This window comes from Castor canadensis, chromosome 5 (genome assembly GCF_047511655.1).
Source record: "Castor canadensis chromosome 5, mCasCan1.hap1v2, whole genome shotgun sequence".
NCBI lineage: Eukaryota > Metazoa > Chordata > Mammalia > Rodentia > Castoridae > Castor > Castor canadensis.
Window position 1 is genome coordinate 22,237,333 of NC_133390.1, and position 13,065 is coordinate 22,250,397.

The 13,065-nt window shown below is 31.1% G+C and overlaps 1 protein-coding gene across 2 annotated transcripts in view; it reads right to left on the reverse strand.

Annotated features, from left to right (window-relative positions):
• Ncam2 (neural cell adhesion molecule 2) overlaps positions 1-13,065 on the reverse strand; it is a 463,114-nt gene that overhangs the window by 212,434 nt on the left and 237,615 nt on the right. For both annotated transcript variants that reach the window (XM_020153019.2, XM_074072870.1), the window contains exon 2: positions 2,852-2,926. In XM_020153019.2, coding sequence (XP_020008608.2) covers positions 2,852-2,926 — 75 coding nt within the window. The remainder of the gene's footprint in view (positions 1-2,851; positions 2,927-13,065) is intronic.

Below are 13,065 nucleotides of genomic sequence, written 5' to 3' on the forward strand. Positions count from 1 at the left end.
AAGAAATCCCTAAAACAATATTAGTTATTACATGATGCACTTTAAGGTATAAGCATCAATTTTAATTCCTCTTTCAGTAGAGAACAAAAAACTAATTTCAATTAGTAATGATTTAATTTTGAAAAATTAAAAAAATGTTTTATACTATTAATTTTGTAAGATAGTCAGAAATATTTTGAATATTTTATTTCCTGATACTATGGTAGTAAAGTTCATTGTCGTGAGTTTATTCTGGATTTTCATACAGCAGTCAAAGTGCTCTTTCTTTTATACTCTCTAATAAATCATAATTCCCATCTTAACAATCTTACCAGTATTGGAATTTTAGACAAATTGACAACATTATACATTTTTATGATCTTGAAAATATTGATTTAAAATTAATTTGCTAGAAAGGATCCTTTCGTATTTAGATTACAGGTTATTCATACTTTTTTAGCTAAAACTAAAGGTGTACTTATTGTTTTGAGTTTCAGAGAACCATGTTCATTAGTTGCCTAGAAACTAAAATCATACATACACAGTCACCCAGAAGTCGAAAAAGTACATAAAAGCATGCTGATTTGCATGGCTGCCCACATCTTTGTTATTGGGCTCTTATTTTATGACTATAATTAATATTAATAAACCACTTCTGAATCAATGGTACAGCTCATGGCTATCCACCTTTATATAAAAGGAAAAATACTGAGATTTTTTATTAAGAAACTCAGCAAAATGAAATGATTTTTTTAAAAAATTGATCTTATGAAATTGCTTTATTTTATATGTATCATAATGATAATGCTAACACATAAAAACAGTTCCTTTTTTCACAATTTATTTTAAATGATTTTATTTCTCTGTCATGTAATAGAATTGAGTATATATGTGCATGTTTGCATCAAACTAGATGAAATACAAATGAAATTTAAAAACAGAGACCCATGCTGTGTGTGGTGGTGTACACTTATAATCCCATCATGCTGGAGGCTAGAGGATTGTGAGTTCGCCAGGATTAGCTATATAGAGAGTTTCATCACAGCTTCAACTATATAGCAAGACCCTGTTCCAAGCAAGCAAACAAACAATGCCCACCCAAGAAACCAAAATTAAAGAAAACAAAGAAAGATGAAAAAAAACCCTGCCCTATATTTGAATGCCAGGGTTCTTCAGAAATGTTCTGCATATTTGATCAATCATTCTTCTATTCTTTGATTTTTCATTTAGCAACATACAAAATATATATTAACCGATTTATCCATCGAGATACTTAACAGTATATGAATGACAGGTTCTATCTTATTTTATACGATGACACTTTATATACATATATTATGAATATGATCTCTGCATTGTTTATTGTAATTTTGCTTCTTCTTTTAATAATAAAGTATTCATTTAAATAAATTTTCATTCTTTTTTCTTGGCGATATTAGGTTTGAACTCAGCTCTCATGCCTGCTAGGCAGGTGCCTTACCAGTTGAGCTACTCCATCAGCCCAACTGTGTCATTCGTAAGGCAACTTTGTCTTCTTTTTTGTGGGGGTGCTGTGAGTTAAACCAAGGGTTTTGTGTATACTAGACAGGCACTTGACCACTGACCTAAGCATCTTGCCCTAAACTCAACTTTTATAATGCATTTTATTTCAAGAATACTTAATCTAGTTTTGAATTGCTTTAGTGTAATGAAAAGCAAAAATAATTCTTAAATATTTTCATAGCCAATTTTACCACCAAGCGAATGCTTTTAAAGATTGATGCATACATTGTTAATATAAATACATATAGAATGTGTTCATTTGTGAGGTCAGTAATATGCTGAATTAAAATTTGAGGCTGAAGTCCTTAAATGACTTCTGAAGGGATTCTGAATCTTCATAACTAAACTGAGTGAGGTTCACATAAATTCTTACAGGGATAGTATATATGACACTTTTAAACTAATACAAAAATCTTGCAAAGGTTTCTTGAGTAAATAAGTACTTAATTTTGATTTTTTGGCAGTACTACTGTTTGAACTCTGGAACTACACCTTGAGGCACTCCACCAGCCCTTTCTTGTAATGGGTTTTATAGGGAGACAGTCTCAAGAACTATTTGCCAGAACTGGCTTCAAACCACCATCCTCCTGCCTCCTGAGTAGGTAGGATTGCAAGTGTGAGCCCCCAGCCCCCAGAAGTATCTAATTTTTTACGTGTCAACTGAGTGTTCAGTGAATTCTCAATATATACAGAATTAGTGTAACCTTATGTAAACATTTACCACTTTTCCCAAGATATGGCATAATAGAAGGATAAGGGTTTTACAGCCAGTAAAATATATACATACATATGTGTGTGTGTGTGTGTGTGTGTGTGTGTGTGTATGATCAAATCCTCTTACCTATATGATATAGGGAAATGCATTGAATCTTAGATGTTTATTTTCTTTCTTAGATGAATATTTCCCTTTCAAATGGATAGAAATTTTTTAATCCTAGAAATGTCACTCAGGTATCTGTGTGTAGTCATATGTCATGTCTACATGTGTCATGTCTAATTTATTCATTGATTACTTAGAAAGATTGTTTGCTTACAATCTTTACAATCATCCTATATGACTGTTTAAACAAGAATGATATTTAAATTGATTTAAATATCTCATGCATACATTATATTTCACAATAAGCTATTTACAAATTGTAACTTAAAATGATATAATACTCATTATTTAATATGTTGTTAGTTATTATTATTCAATATCATTATAAACCCAATGATATGATGCTACTTTCAGAGAACTGAGTTTTTAACTATCTAAATTTACCCAATATATTTTATCAAATATTAAATACAAAGCATGCTATTTGAAATTATTGATATAAATACATACCTGTACATGTGAAGAATTTAGACTCACCCACACTAAGCTCTACTTTGCTAAGTGAAATTGTCACTTGAAGAAGAGCTGAAAAAAATTAAAGTAACAATTACTTGTGGTTTTATATACGAATTCTAATAATGATGTGTAAATCACAATTATTCAAACAACAATTATTCAAACAACAGTTATTCCCCTCAATTTTTCATTATCCATCCTGGCAAAGTGAAGTTTTATAAAATAAAGTTGATGGAGATTATATATGTTGCATTTCTATGTATTTCATGACAGACCAAACACAGCACTTATTAAAGTTAAATTTTCAAAATTCTGTTAGGCAAGTTGAGGAAGAAATTCATACTTAGAAAGTTTCTCCTCATTTATCGTCTAGTCTTATATGTAAAATTAGATTGGCTAAGACTTAAAGAAAATTCTTGCCCAACATTTACACCTTGAGGTAAAGAGGGAATATAATCCCATTACAATAATTAAGATATATAAATTAACTGCATTTTAACTATCTAATAAAAAATTTCTATGAAAGAAGGCATACACAGAAAAAGGAGCATTGCACAAGGAAAGGTGAATGAGCACTGATTGATATTCAGGAGATAAATGAGTGAAGGAATCAGGATATTGTCAATAAAATAGAGTAGATGTCCAATATCTGAAATGGTTGTCACTGAATTTGAAATTGAAATACCTGAATATTCTACAATTGTAGAAGACAATTAATTGTGAATACATATTGACGTACATTCTAATACCATGACAGACAAGTTGTATAATCACTCTCCAAACTCTTTCCCACCAAACTTTTTTCTCAGAAATGAGTGTTTACTCATTTCTTTCGATGTTACAATAAATGCATAAGGGATAAATGGAGAAAATTATGAATATACAGTATAAGCCTCTGTTTGGACGTACCTAATCAAATTATCCAAAAGGCCTGTTTAGCTGAGTACAGGCTACAGAAGGTATCCAGACTTACCCAGGACAATGGGGGACTACAGAAAACTACCTAACACTGGACAGGAGTAAGAGTCACTTTTATCATATAGAGGAGACAGAAACAATCAATCTTCTGAAAAACAGAGATGACAAGACTTGTGTCCTGAGACCTGGGTAGAGTGAAAGTTTCTCTCTTAGATTAGCTGTAACTCTGCCCTACTGCAGTTTGGGATTTTTAACCTTGAATATGTGTTCATTGGAAAACCCAAAGCAGAAAACTAAACTAAAATGCAGCCTCACATAAGAAGATTCACAGCCAACTGACAAAAAAGAAAACATTACAGTGCAGATCATCCACTAATTTTGTAAATGATGTTTTCTTTAGTCAAAGCTCACTTTCTGGACTTAGAATATTAAAAGTAAAATAAGGCACTATGAGCAAGAGTCAATCAAAACAATGAGCACAAGAAAAGTACCATGATATTTCAAATAATCTAGTTGAGATTAGGAATTTAACATAAGGTAACTTTATCAAAAATGTGTAAGCAAATAGAATGTGGAATCAAAAACATTGCAAAAGCAAGAGAAAGGATTTCAAATGTTTTAATCATAAATGCAGATTGTTTGAGAAGATAGATAAGGTTAACCTAATTTAAAAATTGCAGGACATATAAATGTATCAAAACATCATATAAATCCATAAATATATCTATGTTTAATGTGCTACACAGCAGTTAAAATAAATCTAATTGAAGCATAATGAAAGAGCAAATACTGGATAAATACGTTGTTTTAACTCTTTAAAATATGTTTCCATATACTCCTCATCATTGACTGATATATCCTTCTTTTTCAGAAATTTTCCTGGGAAACCTAAACTGTCATTTGTCTCTCCTCTCATCCTTGGATCTCATTTTATTTGTAAATACACAATCATCAGAAAATATTTGTCATATTATAGGAGATCAACAAAAGTACAAGTAAAAAATATTTCAGAGATATCACAAAAAAGCTGAAATGTCTTGTTTCTCATTCTATTTTTTCTCCTACAAAATCAGAGAACAGGATGGTGGAACAAGTTCTGCCCAAGAGGGAAGGCTGGCACTACTGGGAGCAAGGAAGTGTTAGGGAAAGGGGTTAGAAGGGTGATTATGGTTCAAAAAAATGTGTACACATTTAAGTAAATACAAAAATGATACCTGTTGAAACTACTCCAGCAATGTTGGCTGGAAAGCGTAAAGGAAAATGGTTGAGGAGGTGAATACATGTATGATAAATTTGATACATTGTAAGAACTGTGTAAATGCCACTATGTACTCCTACCCAGCACAACAATAAAGGAAAACAAACAAAAAAAAGAATATTTCAAAGAGAAATAGCAAAGAAAAGTACAAGTCAGAAAAGTAGGAAGGAAACTATTAGAAAGATAAGGGAAACTATCTTAAAAATATGAATAATGCCATATCTAGTGAAAATTCACAAAATATACTTCAAGAGGTAGCTGATTTCATTGGTGAACTAAGTTTAAGTGGAAATAGGTCAAAAATGGATAATGGTAGAGGAACTCAATGTATTTAAAATTGCCTTTTATAAGAAGGATGAGTCTGAAGAGATGAGTCTGGGCATTGGGGCAAGCATTTAGCAACTGGAGAACACATGACATGTTATGGATATAGCAGAAAGAAGCAGGAAAAATTAAATGGATCCAAAGAAAAGAAAAAGGTAAATTACAATTCAGTTCTTCATTTTCTTTTCTCTTCTATTTCTTTCTATTTTTGTTATCATTTCATTCCATGCCATCAGTTCCATTTTCTCTTTGAATCGCTCATCTGTACTTTCCAAGTATCTAATGTTGCAATATCCAACCTTCAGCTAGCATCCTTACAGATACCATATTTAAGGTCAAGCCTTCCATGAGCAAACTGAATCAATTACCCTTTCACCAAAATTTTCTCACAGTTCACTTCCATTTTTAGTCATTCATACATTTGCAAGTCTTGGAGACATAACCTCGGAAATAGTACTGTGTGCGTCATTGTTTATTTTCAAAAACATGCACTTGTTAATTTTAGCCCAAAATATTTCATTAGTCTCCATTTATTAACATTTACCTCTTTAATTCATTTTTCTGTTTAAAATATTTCTCCAGTGGGTTGCATCCTAAATTTCTAAAACTATTTTTCATTCCACTCTCCTAACCAAAAAAACCTTCAAACTAAATTACTTTGTTCAACAAATCAATCACTTATAAATATTAAATTTATGCATTTATTTAAGCGTTTTATTAGTATGCATTGGCTCTACAGAGGATTTTGGTGTGAAATTTTGTCATATGTGTACAGTGTACCCCAAATTGATTCATCTCTTCTATTCTTCTTCTTCTTGCCCCTCCTCATTCTTTTGTTTATTTATTTAATTTTTTTGGTGGAACTGGGGTTTGAACTAAGGGCTTCACACTTGCAAGTCAGGTGCTCTACCACCTGAGCCACACCTCCAGCCCCCCTCTTCTTAACATGATTTTGATAAGTTTCAATATTTGATATTCATACATACGGAATACAGAAAATGCACTGGTCATATTCACCCTTCTTTACCATCTTCACTGACTCCCAACCTACCCTTGTACCCTCTCCTTATCATGATTAAGTGTCTGTTCATTGTTCAGTGGAGTTTTGCATTGATACTTTACCTGTAGCTATTCAATTTTATTTCCAATTATTCCTCTCCAATTTTTCTGCAGCTATAGGTCTCACCCTCCCTTTACTGAGGCACATTTTCCTACAATACTGCTTTAGCTCAAATTGTTTTCTTGCCTTCATCTGACTTGTACACATCTCTACATGTCTGCCTCAGTCCTATCTTCAGAGGAAAATGAAAATGTCAATAACTTTATAGCTTCCAATAGGCCCATCAATGGTATCAATGAATAAACACATTTGAACAGTAAGTATTTTTATTAAACAAGTGAAATGCAATGCATATTGCTGATAATTATATTTGCTTCTCTAGCTTATTTAAATTTAAATTCTAGATACCAGGGCTTTTCAACACACTTTTCTCTCTTCTAAACAGATTATAGAGGTGACTTCAGTGTCTTAAATGAATATGAAGTTATGAGATAATTTGGGAAATTTCTGTAAATTATAACTTAAGCCATTCCTATCCCTGACCTGTGAGGTAAATTTACTTTTCCAAAGAAGTGTTATACAAGAGTCAGAAGTTGAAAGATATAGTCATTTTAAAAATCAAATAATGTTCTAGACATTTTTATACTGATTTGCTGATAGTTATAATAAATAACATATATTCATTGTAATAAAATGAAGTTGACCATGAAATTAATTAGCTAATTTATATTAAAATATTTGGCTAATTTTTCACTTAGTACAAATTATCAATTCATCCATTAATCAAGGCCATATTTTTAATTGGCATTATGGTGACTGGGTACATTCCTATAGTGTATTGCTAAGGATGCTTAAAATTATAAAGAAAAAAGATACTAATTTTTTTGCTTTACAATATTTCCCAAAGGGCAGATTTGCTCTAATTTACCTCTGCTGATGAACTAAAGAATCTGAATCTTAGATAAAACCTAAAGCACTAAAATTAGAGGTCATGCACTGATCATTGCTCTAGTGACTTAACATTCAGAATTTCTTGTGATTAGTCTTCACCTATGTCTGTCTCCAAATGGCTAATTTTGGGCCCAAGTGTCAGAAGAATGCTAACCCATTTTTCCAATGTCAAAAAGTTATATTTAGAGAAAATTAGAAAAGGATAATACACTTGACATCTGTTCAGTTAATCTATCTTTCAATTCTGAGGTGACAATTTAAGTATGAAAAACTCAATATAAATAATAATCTGTGGCCTTTATTTCATTTAGGACAGAAAAGTAAGAGTTTTAAATTAAAATTTCAGTTTAGGATTGTGGTTTGAAAATAAAATGGCATTACCTCATGGTGAAATATCTATTTTCAACATTTTATTCTTCTCAGTTAATTGGAAAAGATATAGCACTTTAAAGAGAAGTGTGATATATAGAGGGTAAATAGATTCGTTGCTATAATGACCAGTAATGACCAAATGAGTGTGTCTATCATAAATCAACTAATAAATCATTTATACTAGAGTTAGAGTTGAACAGTTAAAAAGGTATATAAATATCTTCACAGGAAATTCTTATTTTAAAGTGAAAAAAAGTTATATCCCCAAAGTTGCAAAAGTGAATCCATGACAAATATATATACACTGTGAATAATTCCCAAAATAAGTGCATGCAATAACAATATTAAAGTAAATGGGTGTATTACCATAATAAATATTTATAGATAATATGTATTTTGTAAACTATTGTTTAGACTATATTGCACCCTCAAACCACAGTTTATAAAGCCAAGGGACTTGTAGTTCATTTGGGAGAATAACAAAACTGCATAAAATGTTAAAAATAAAAAATCAAGTTTCATTTCAATTTAGCCATTACATCATTTAAGAAATCTTTGAAGAGGGTAAAAAAAACTTAAAAAGACAAAAATGTGATAAATATTTTAATAAAAGAAAGAATGAAAGCAACCTATATCACAAATAGAAGAAATGCATTCAGGCAATTAGTAGATGAATGTAAATGAGGTTCATCCGATATGGAGTATTACAGAGACAGGTTTGAACAAATAGTCTGAAAATGTTGTGGAGGATCTCAAAAAACATTGGTAAATTGTCTGTTCTTAAATATCCATACATTAGTGAAGGTTGATCTGGAGGAAAGATGATGAAAAATTAAAGTGTCAATACCACATTGAGGTGTGTTGCTGTGAGTACCTGGATTGACTTTTGGCAAAGTATATGGAAGGGAGTGAATGAATGTAATTGATAATTCAAAATAAAAGTTATCTCTGGGATCACTTGACCTTAGTGGTAAAAGGGAAAAGCCAAAGATTCTGTAACTTTCTACTTTACTGACACAAAAGTCATTATGATGAGAAAGAATTTTAGTATGAGCGTATATTTGAGGGAAGAAAGAATCAGATATTTCTATGAATCAGTCAATAAAAAGAAAAATAAAAGTAACAATTTTTGTCATCAATTGAAATTTTTTGGCAAAACAACACTTAGACAATATTATAACTAGAAAAACTGTTATCATAACAAAGTTCAAGCTAATACTTGTAATTTAAGTAAGCAGACATATCAAAGAGCAGATATTTTTAAAGGTGTTTACTAATTTACAGGAATTTAAGTACAGTGAAGTCACTAGTATTATTGTTTCATCAGGGGACGAAGGCCCCTTGAAATTTGACAGAACTTCCAGCATTTATGTTGGATCTGCAGAGGTTTAAAACCTGACATTTTTATTAGTGTACATTAATTGTGTAAAGGAATTTCATCGTGAAATTTGCCTATGTGTATACATGTTCTTTGATCAAAGTCACTTCCTCTATTATTCATTCTCATCCTCCAATAGTTAAACAAGTTAATAAATTTCATTATTATATTTTCCTACATACATAAAAGTACTTTAATCACATTTATTACACACTGACCCTCTCCTTTCACCCTCTATTCTTCCCTAGTACTCATCCCAAACAGTCCTGCCATTCATTTTCATGTTTTATGGTCTAGATTCTAAATATGAGAGGTAATTTATAAAATTTTTTTCTCATTTTGGGTTATTTCACTTAGCATAATGATTGCTAGCACCATCCATTCTCCTGCAAACAACATAATTTCATTCTTCTTTATGGCTGAGTTTACATACTCCATTGTGTATATGTACCACATTTATTTATTATTATTAGTTGATGAAACTGATCCTGCCTGGAGGGTATTGGTAGCACTTGGAGGGGGAAGGAGATGATGAAAGTGAGAGAAGGTGAAAATGGTACAAATAATGTATACACATGTATGTAAAATGGAAAAATGATACCTGTTGAAACTATTCCAGTAATGAGGGAAGGGGGGATTTAGGAAAAGGGTGGAGGGGGTGAATTCAAGTATGATATATTTAATATATCATGAGAACGTTTGTAAATGCTACAATGGATGAGTAGGGACTCAGCACAACAATAAAAATATCCATCTACTGTTTGCCTGACACTAAGCAGACTTGGATTCATTTAGAATTCCAACAGACATGCAGAGATAATTTAAAGCTGACTTAACCTCTTCAGAGAACTTGTAATATTTTTCAGGCCAAAAAATTCATTTTCCTCCCCAGACCTCCAAATAGAGATAGAGCACTAGAACAACCATTAAAGTCTTATTCCTATATTCTCATTATAAATTCATTTTTAATTTACCCTTTTTTTTCATTTTATAATTTTTTACATTTATTCACATATATATACATTGTTTGAGCCACCTCTAACTCCTCCATCCCCCTTCTGGGAAGAACCTGTTCTGCCCTTTTGTTCTCCCATTTTGTTGAAGAGAAAACATAGAGATAATAAGAAAGACATATCATGCTTGGTAGTTTGAGAAAAAGACAGCTATACAGAGAGATGCCTAACGTTGCTTCCATGCACTTGCGTACTGCAACTCACATTGATTATCTGTGCCAGACCTCTTCACTATTTCCTAATCCCCTTCCCATAGTGGCCTCTGCCAGTTTAAGATTACTATATTCCCTCCTCTGCAGTGAGCACATCAACCACATTCAAGTTTTAGGATTCCTTCCCTATCTTAATGATTTCAAACAAATATGATTTTCTCTTTAAAAACACACTAAAATTCTATTACTGTAACACAATTATGAATGTTACTTAACCACTCTTTTATTATTGAATGCATTCCATAGCCTATATGAGTTACTAGATTTTGAATATTGCTATAATATTCAAGAAGAACTGAAATATTTAGAACATTTAAGTGAGAAATGCTTTCTCATCAACCACTTAGGGAAAAATTTTCACTGATTGTTTTAGGAAAGGTATTTTTTTGTCTCATCTAATTTTACTGAGAAAAAAAAGTTAAGCTTTTTAATGAAATTTGTCTATACCTCCATGCCTTTTTGTACCTATATTGAAACTTCTTTCACATCATGTTAAATTAGGAAAATGCTTAACAATCTAGTCCTGCTGTGATTTTTATAGTGCTTTTCCAACCAAATAAAAATAAAATACATGCAATAGTTAAACTATAAGGAAATTTTCAAGTGCACCCTACTTTACTTTTTATTTCATTTTGCATTGTTCTTATTCATAAGAACTCTTTCTTTTCCTAAGAATACTACTGAACTTTCTGTTACATCATTCAAAAATATTGTAGTCCTTTTGTTAGTTCACTGAACATAATGAACACAAATAATCAATAAGAATTTTAAAATGGTAATTTACACTTCTTGATTCTTGACACAAGGACAATTCCAGGGCTTTGCAGAGCTGTCGTAGCAATAAAATAATATAAGGAAAACACCCAGACAAATATATTTATAACTTTGAGATTCACATTTATGACAGTGTATTAAATGAGAAGTTCACCCAGTTATTAAGCATGTCTGTGGGCACCTTTTTAATTTGATTGTGCTGCTGTTATCACAATGAATTTAACCTCTTGTCTGCGGATATCTAGTAAATCTCAGAAACTAATGTGGAATCAAGTGTGTGTGCTTGTTAGGTGATTCTACATAGACATGGGCTGCTACGAATATCAGTATTACTTACTAACACCAAAGCTTATTCTTTTAAGCATCTTCCTTTGTTCTCTATTACCATTTGTAGCCTAGAGGATGTGTAATGGGTGTGATTTTATGTGGCCATTGATCATCTACTTCTGGGGCACAGAATGAGACTGATCCAAAATTCTAAAAGTCAAATACCACTAATTTCTGGTTAGGATGTGCTGATTATACAGTTCATATATAACTGGACAGAGAATGAATTTGATCAACTAACTTGCTGGAAATTTGGCAAAATGTTCTAGCACTTAGGGAACCTTTACATGTCTATTCCTACCAACTGGCACTTCTGCTAATAGCTCTGAATTCCTGTAAAACTCTATTTATCCTATTATTGCAGTACTGGGGGAACATTGTGACATTTACAAAAGTTCTTACTATATATCATAATTAAATTCACCTCCTCTGTCTTTCTCCAGTTTCCCCCTTAGTCTCAGTTTTCCATTTTCATTCATGTAATATTCTGTCTTTTCTAAAAAGAAACTCCTAAACTGACATTTAGTTCAGGAAAACTGATTGTATAAAACCAGAAACAAAAAATCAAGTAATAAAAACTGATTAATGAACACCTTTCATCCATGAGTAGTACTGTTAAAATCCATAAGCAAAATCTTTGTTTTCAAAACCAAAAATGAAGTTCTAAAAAACAAATTGTAAATGATATAATTTAACCACATGTTAAACATAGAATAGTTCACATTCATTCATAAAATACATACAAATATGATGAAAGTTAAAAACTTCATATGGGATATTGAATTTACTGGGGCAAGGAAGATGAGGGCAGGAAAGTAGTTTGATCTTAATTACTGTATATTCAGATCTTCTTGAGAAGAAAAAGAAAAGAAGGAAGGAAGGAAGGAAGGAAAGATAGGTCTTTATCAATAGATTTTAAAGAAAAAATGAAATATTTTAATCAAAATGACATTCTAAAATGGAAAGAACTGTTATCTGGATGATGGATGCACAAAATGAAATTGAATTAAAAAAAGAAATTAAAAGTTTTAACATGTAGAAATATTAATGCACTGTTTTAAATTAAAGGCATAATTTATCTTATCCAATTGCATATAGTGGAATTTAAGTATAAAATAATCTAAAACAGAGAATGTTTGAGTTTAGCTTTTGTAATAATCTCTAGTAGCACTCAACACAGACTCAATTTTCTTCACACATCTGTTTCTACACTGGAGAATAGACTCATGAACAATAACAAACATACCTTATTTTTCTTAGTTTATCTATTCAGCTTAGAGACTGAAAGAAAACCTACACTAAAATATTTATGTATATATGAATTGATATGAAAATAAATAAAATATTCTCTACATATATCTGTAAGAATTTTTCTGATATTTTAAAAATTTGATTCAATAAAATCACCTTTAAATATATATTTTATTGTTTGTTCTACTCTATTTTTCCTTGTTCAACACAAAAGGAAAATATAAACTCAATTAATGATGTTGACATTTAAGTAAAATGTTTGCTACAGTGTGATTGCTCAGTAGTATATGTCATGTTTCAATTCCAACATTCACACGTGTGTGAATATAATTCACACATGAACCTAGCATTTAAATGATTAATGATTTAA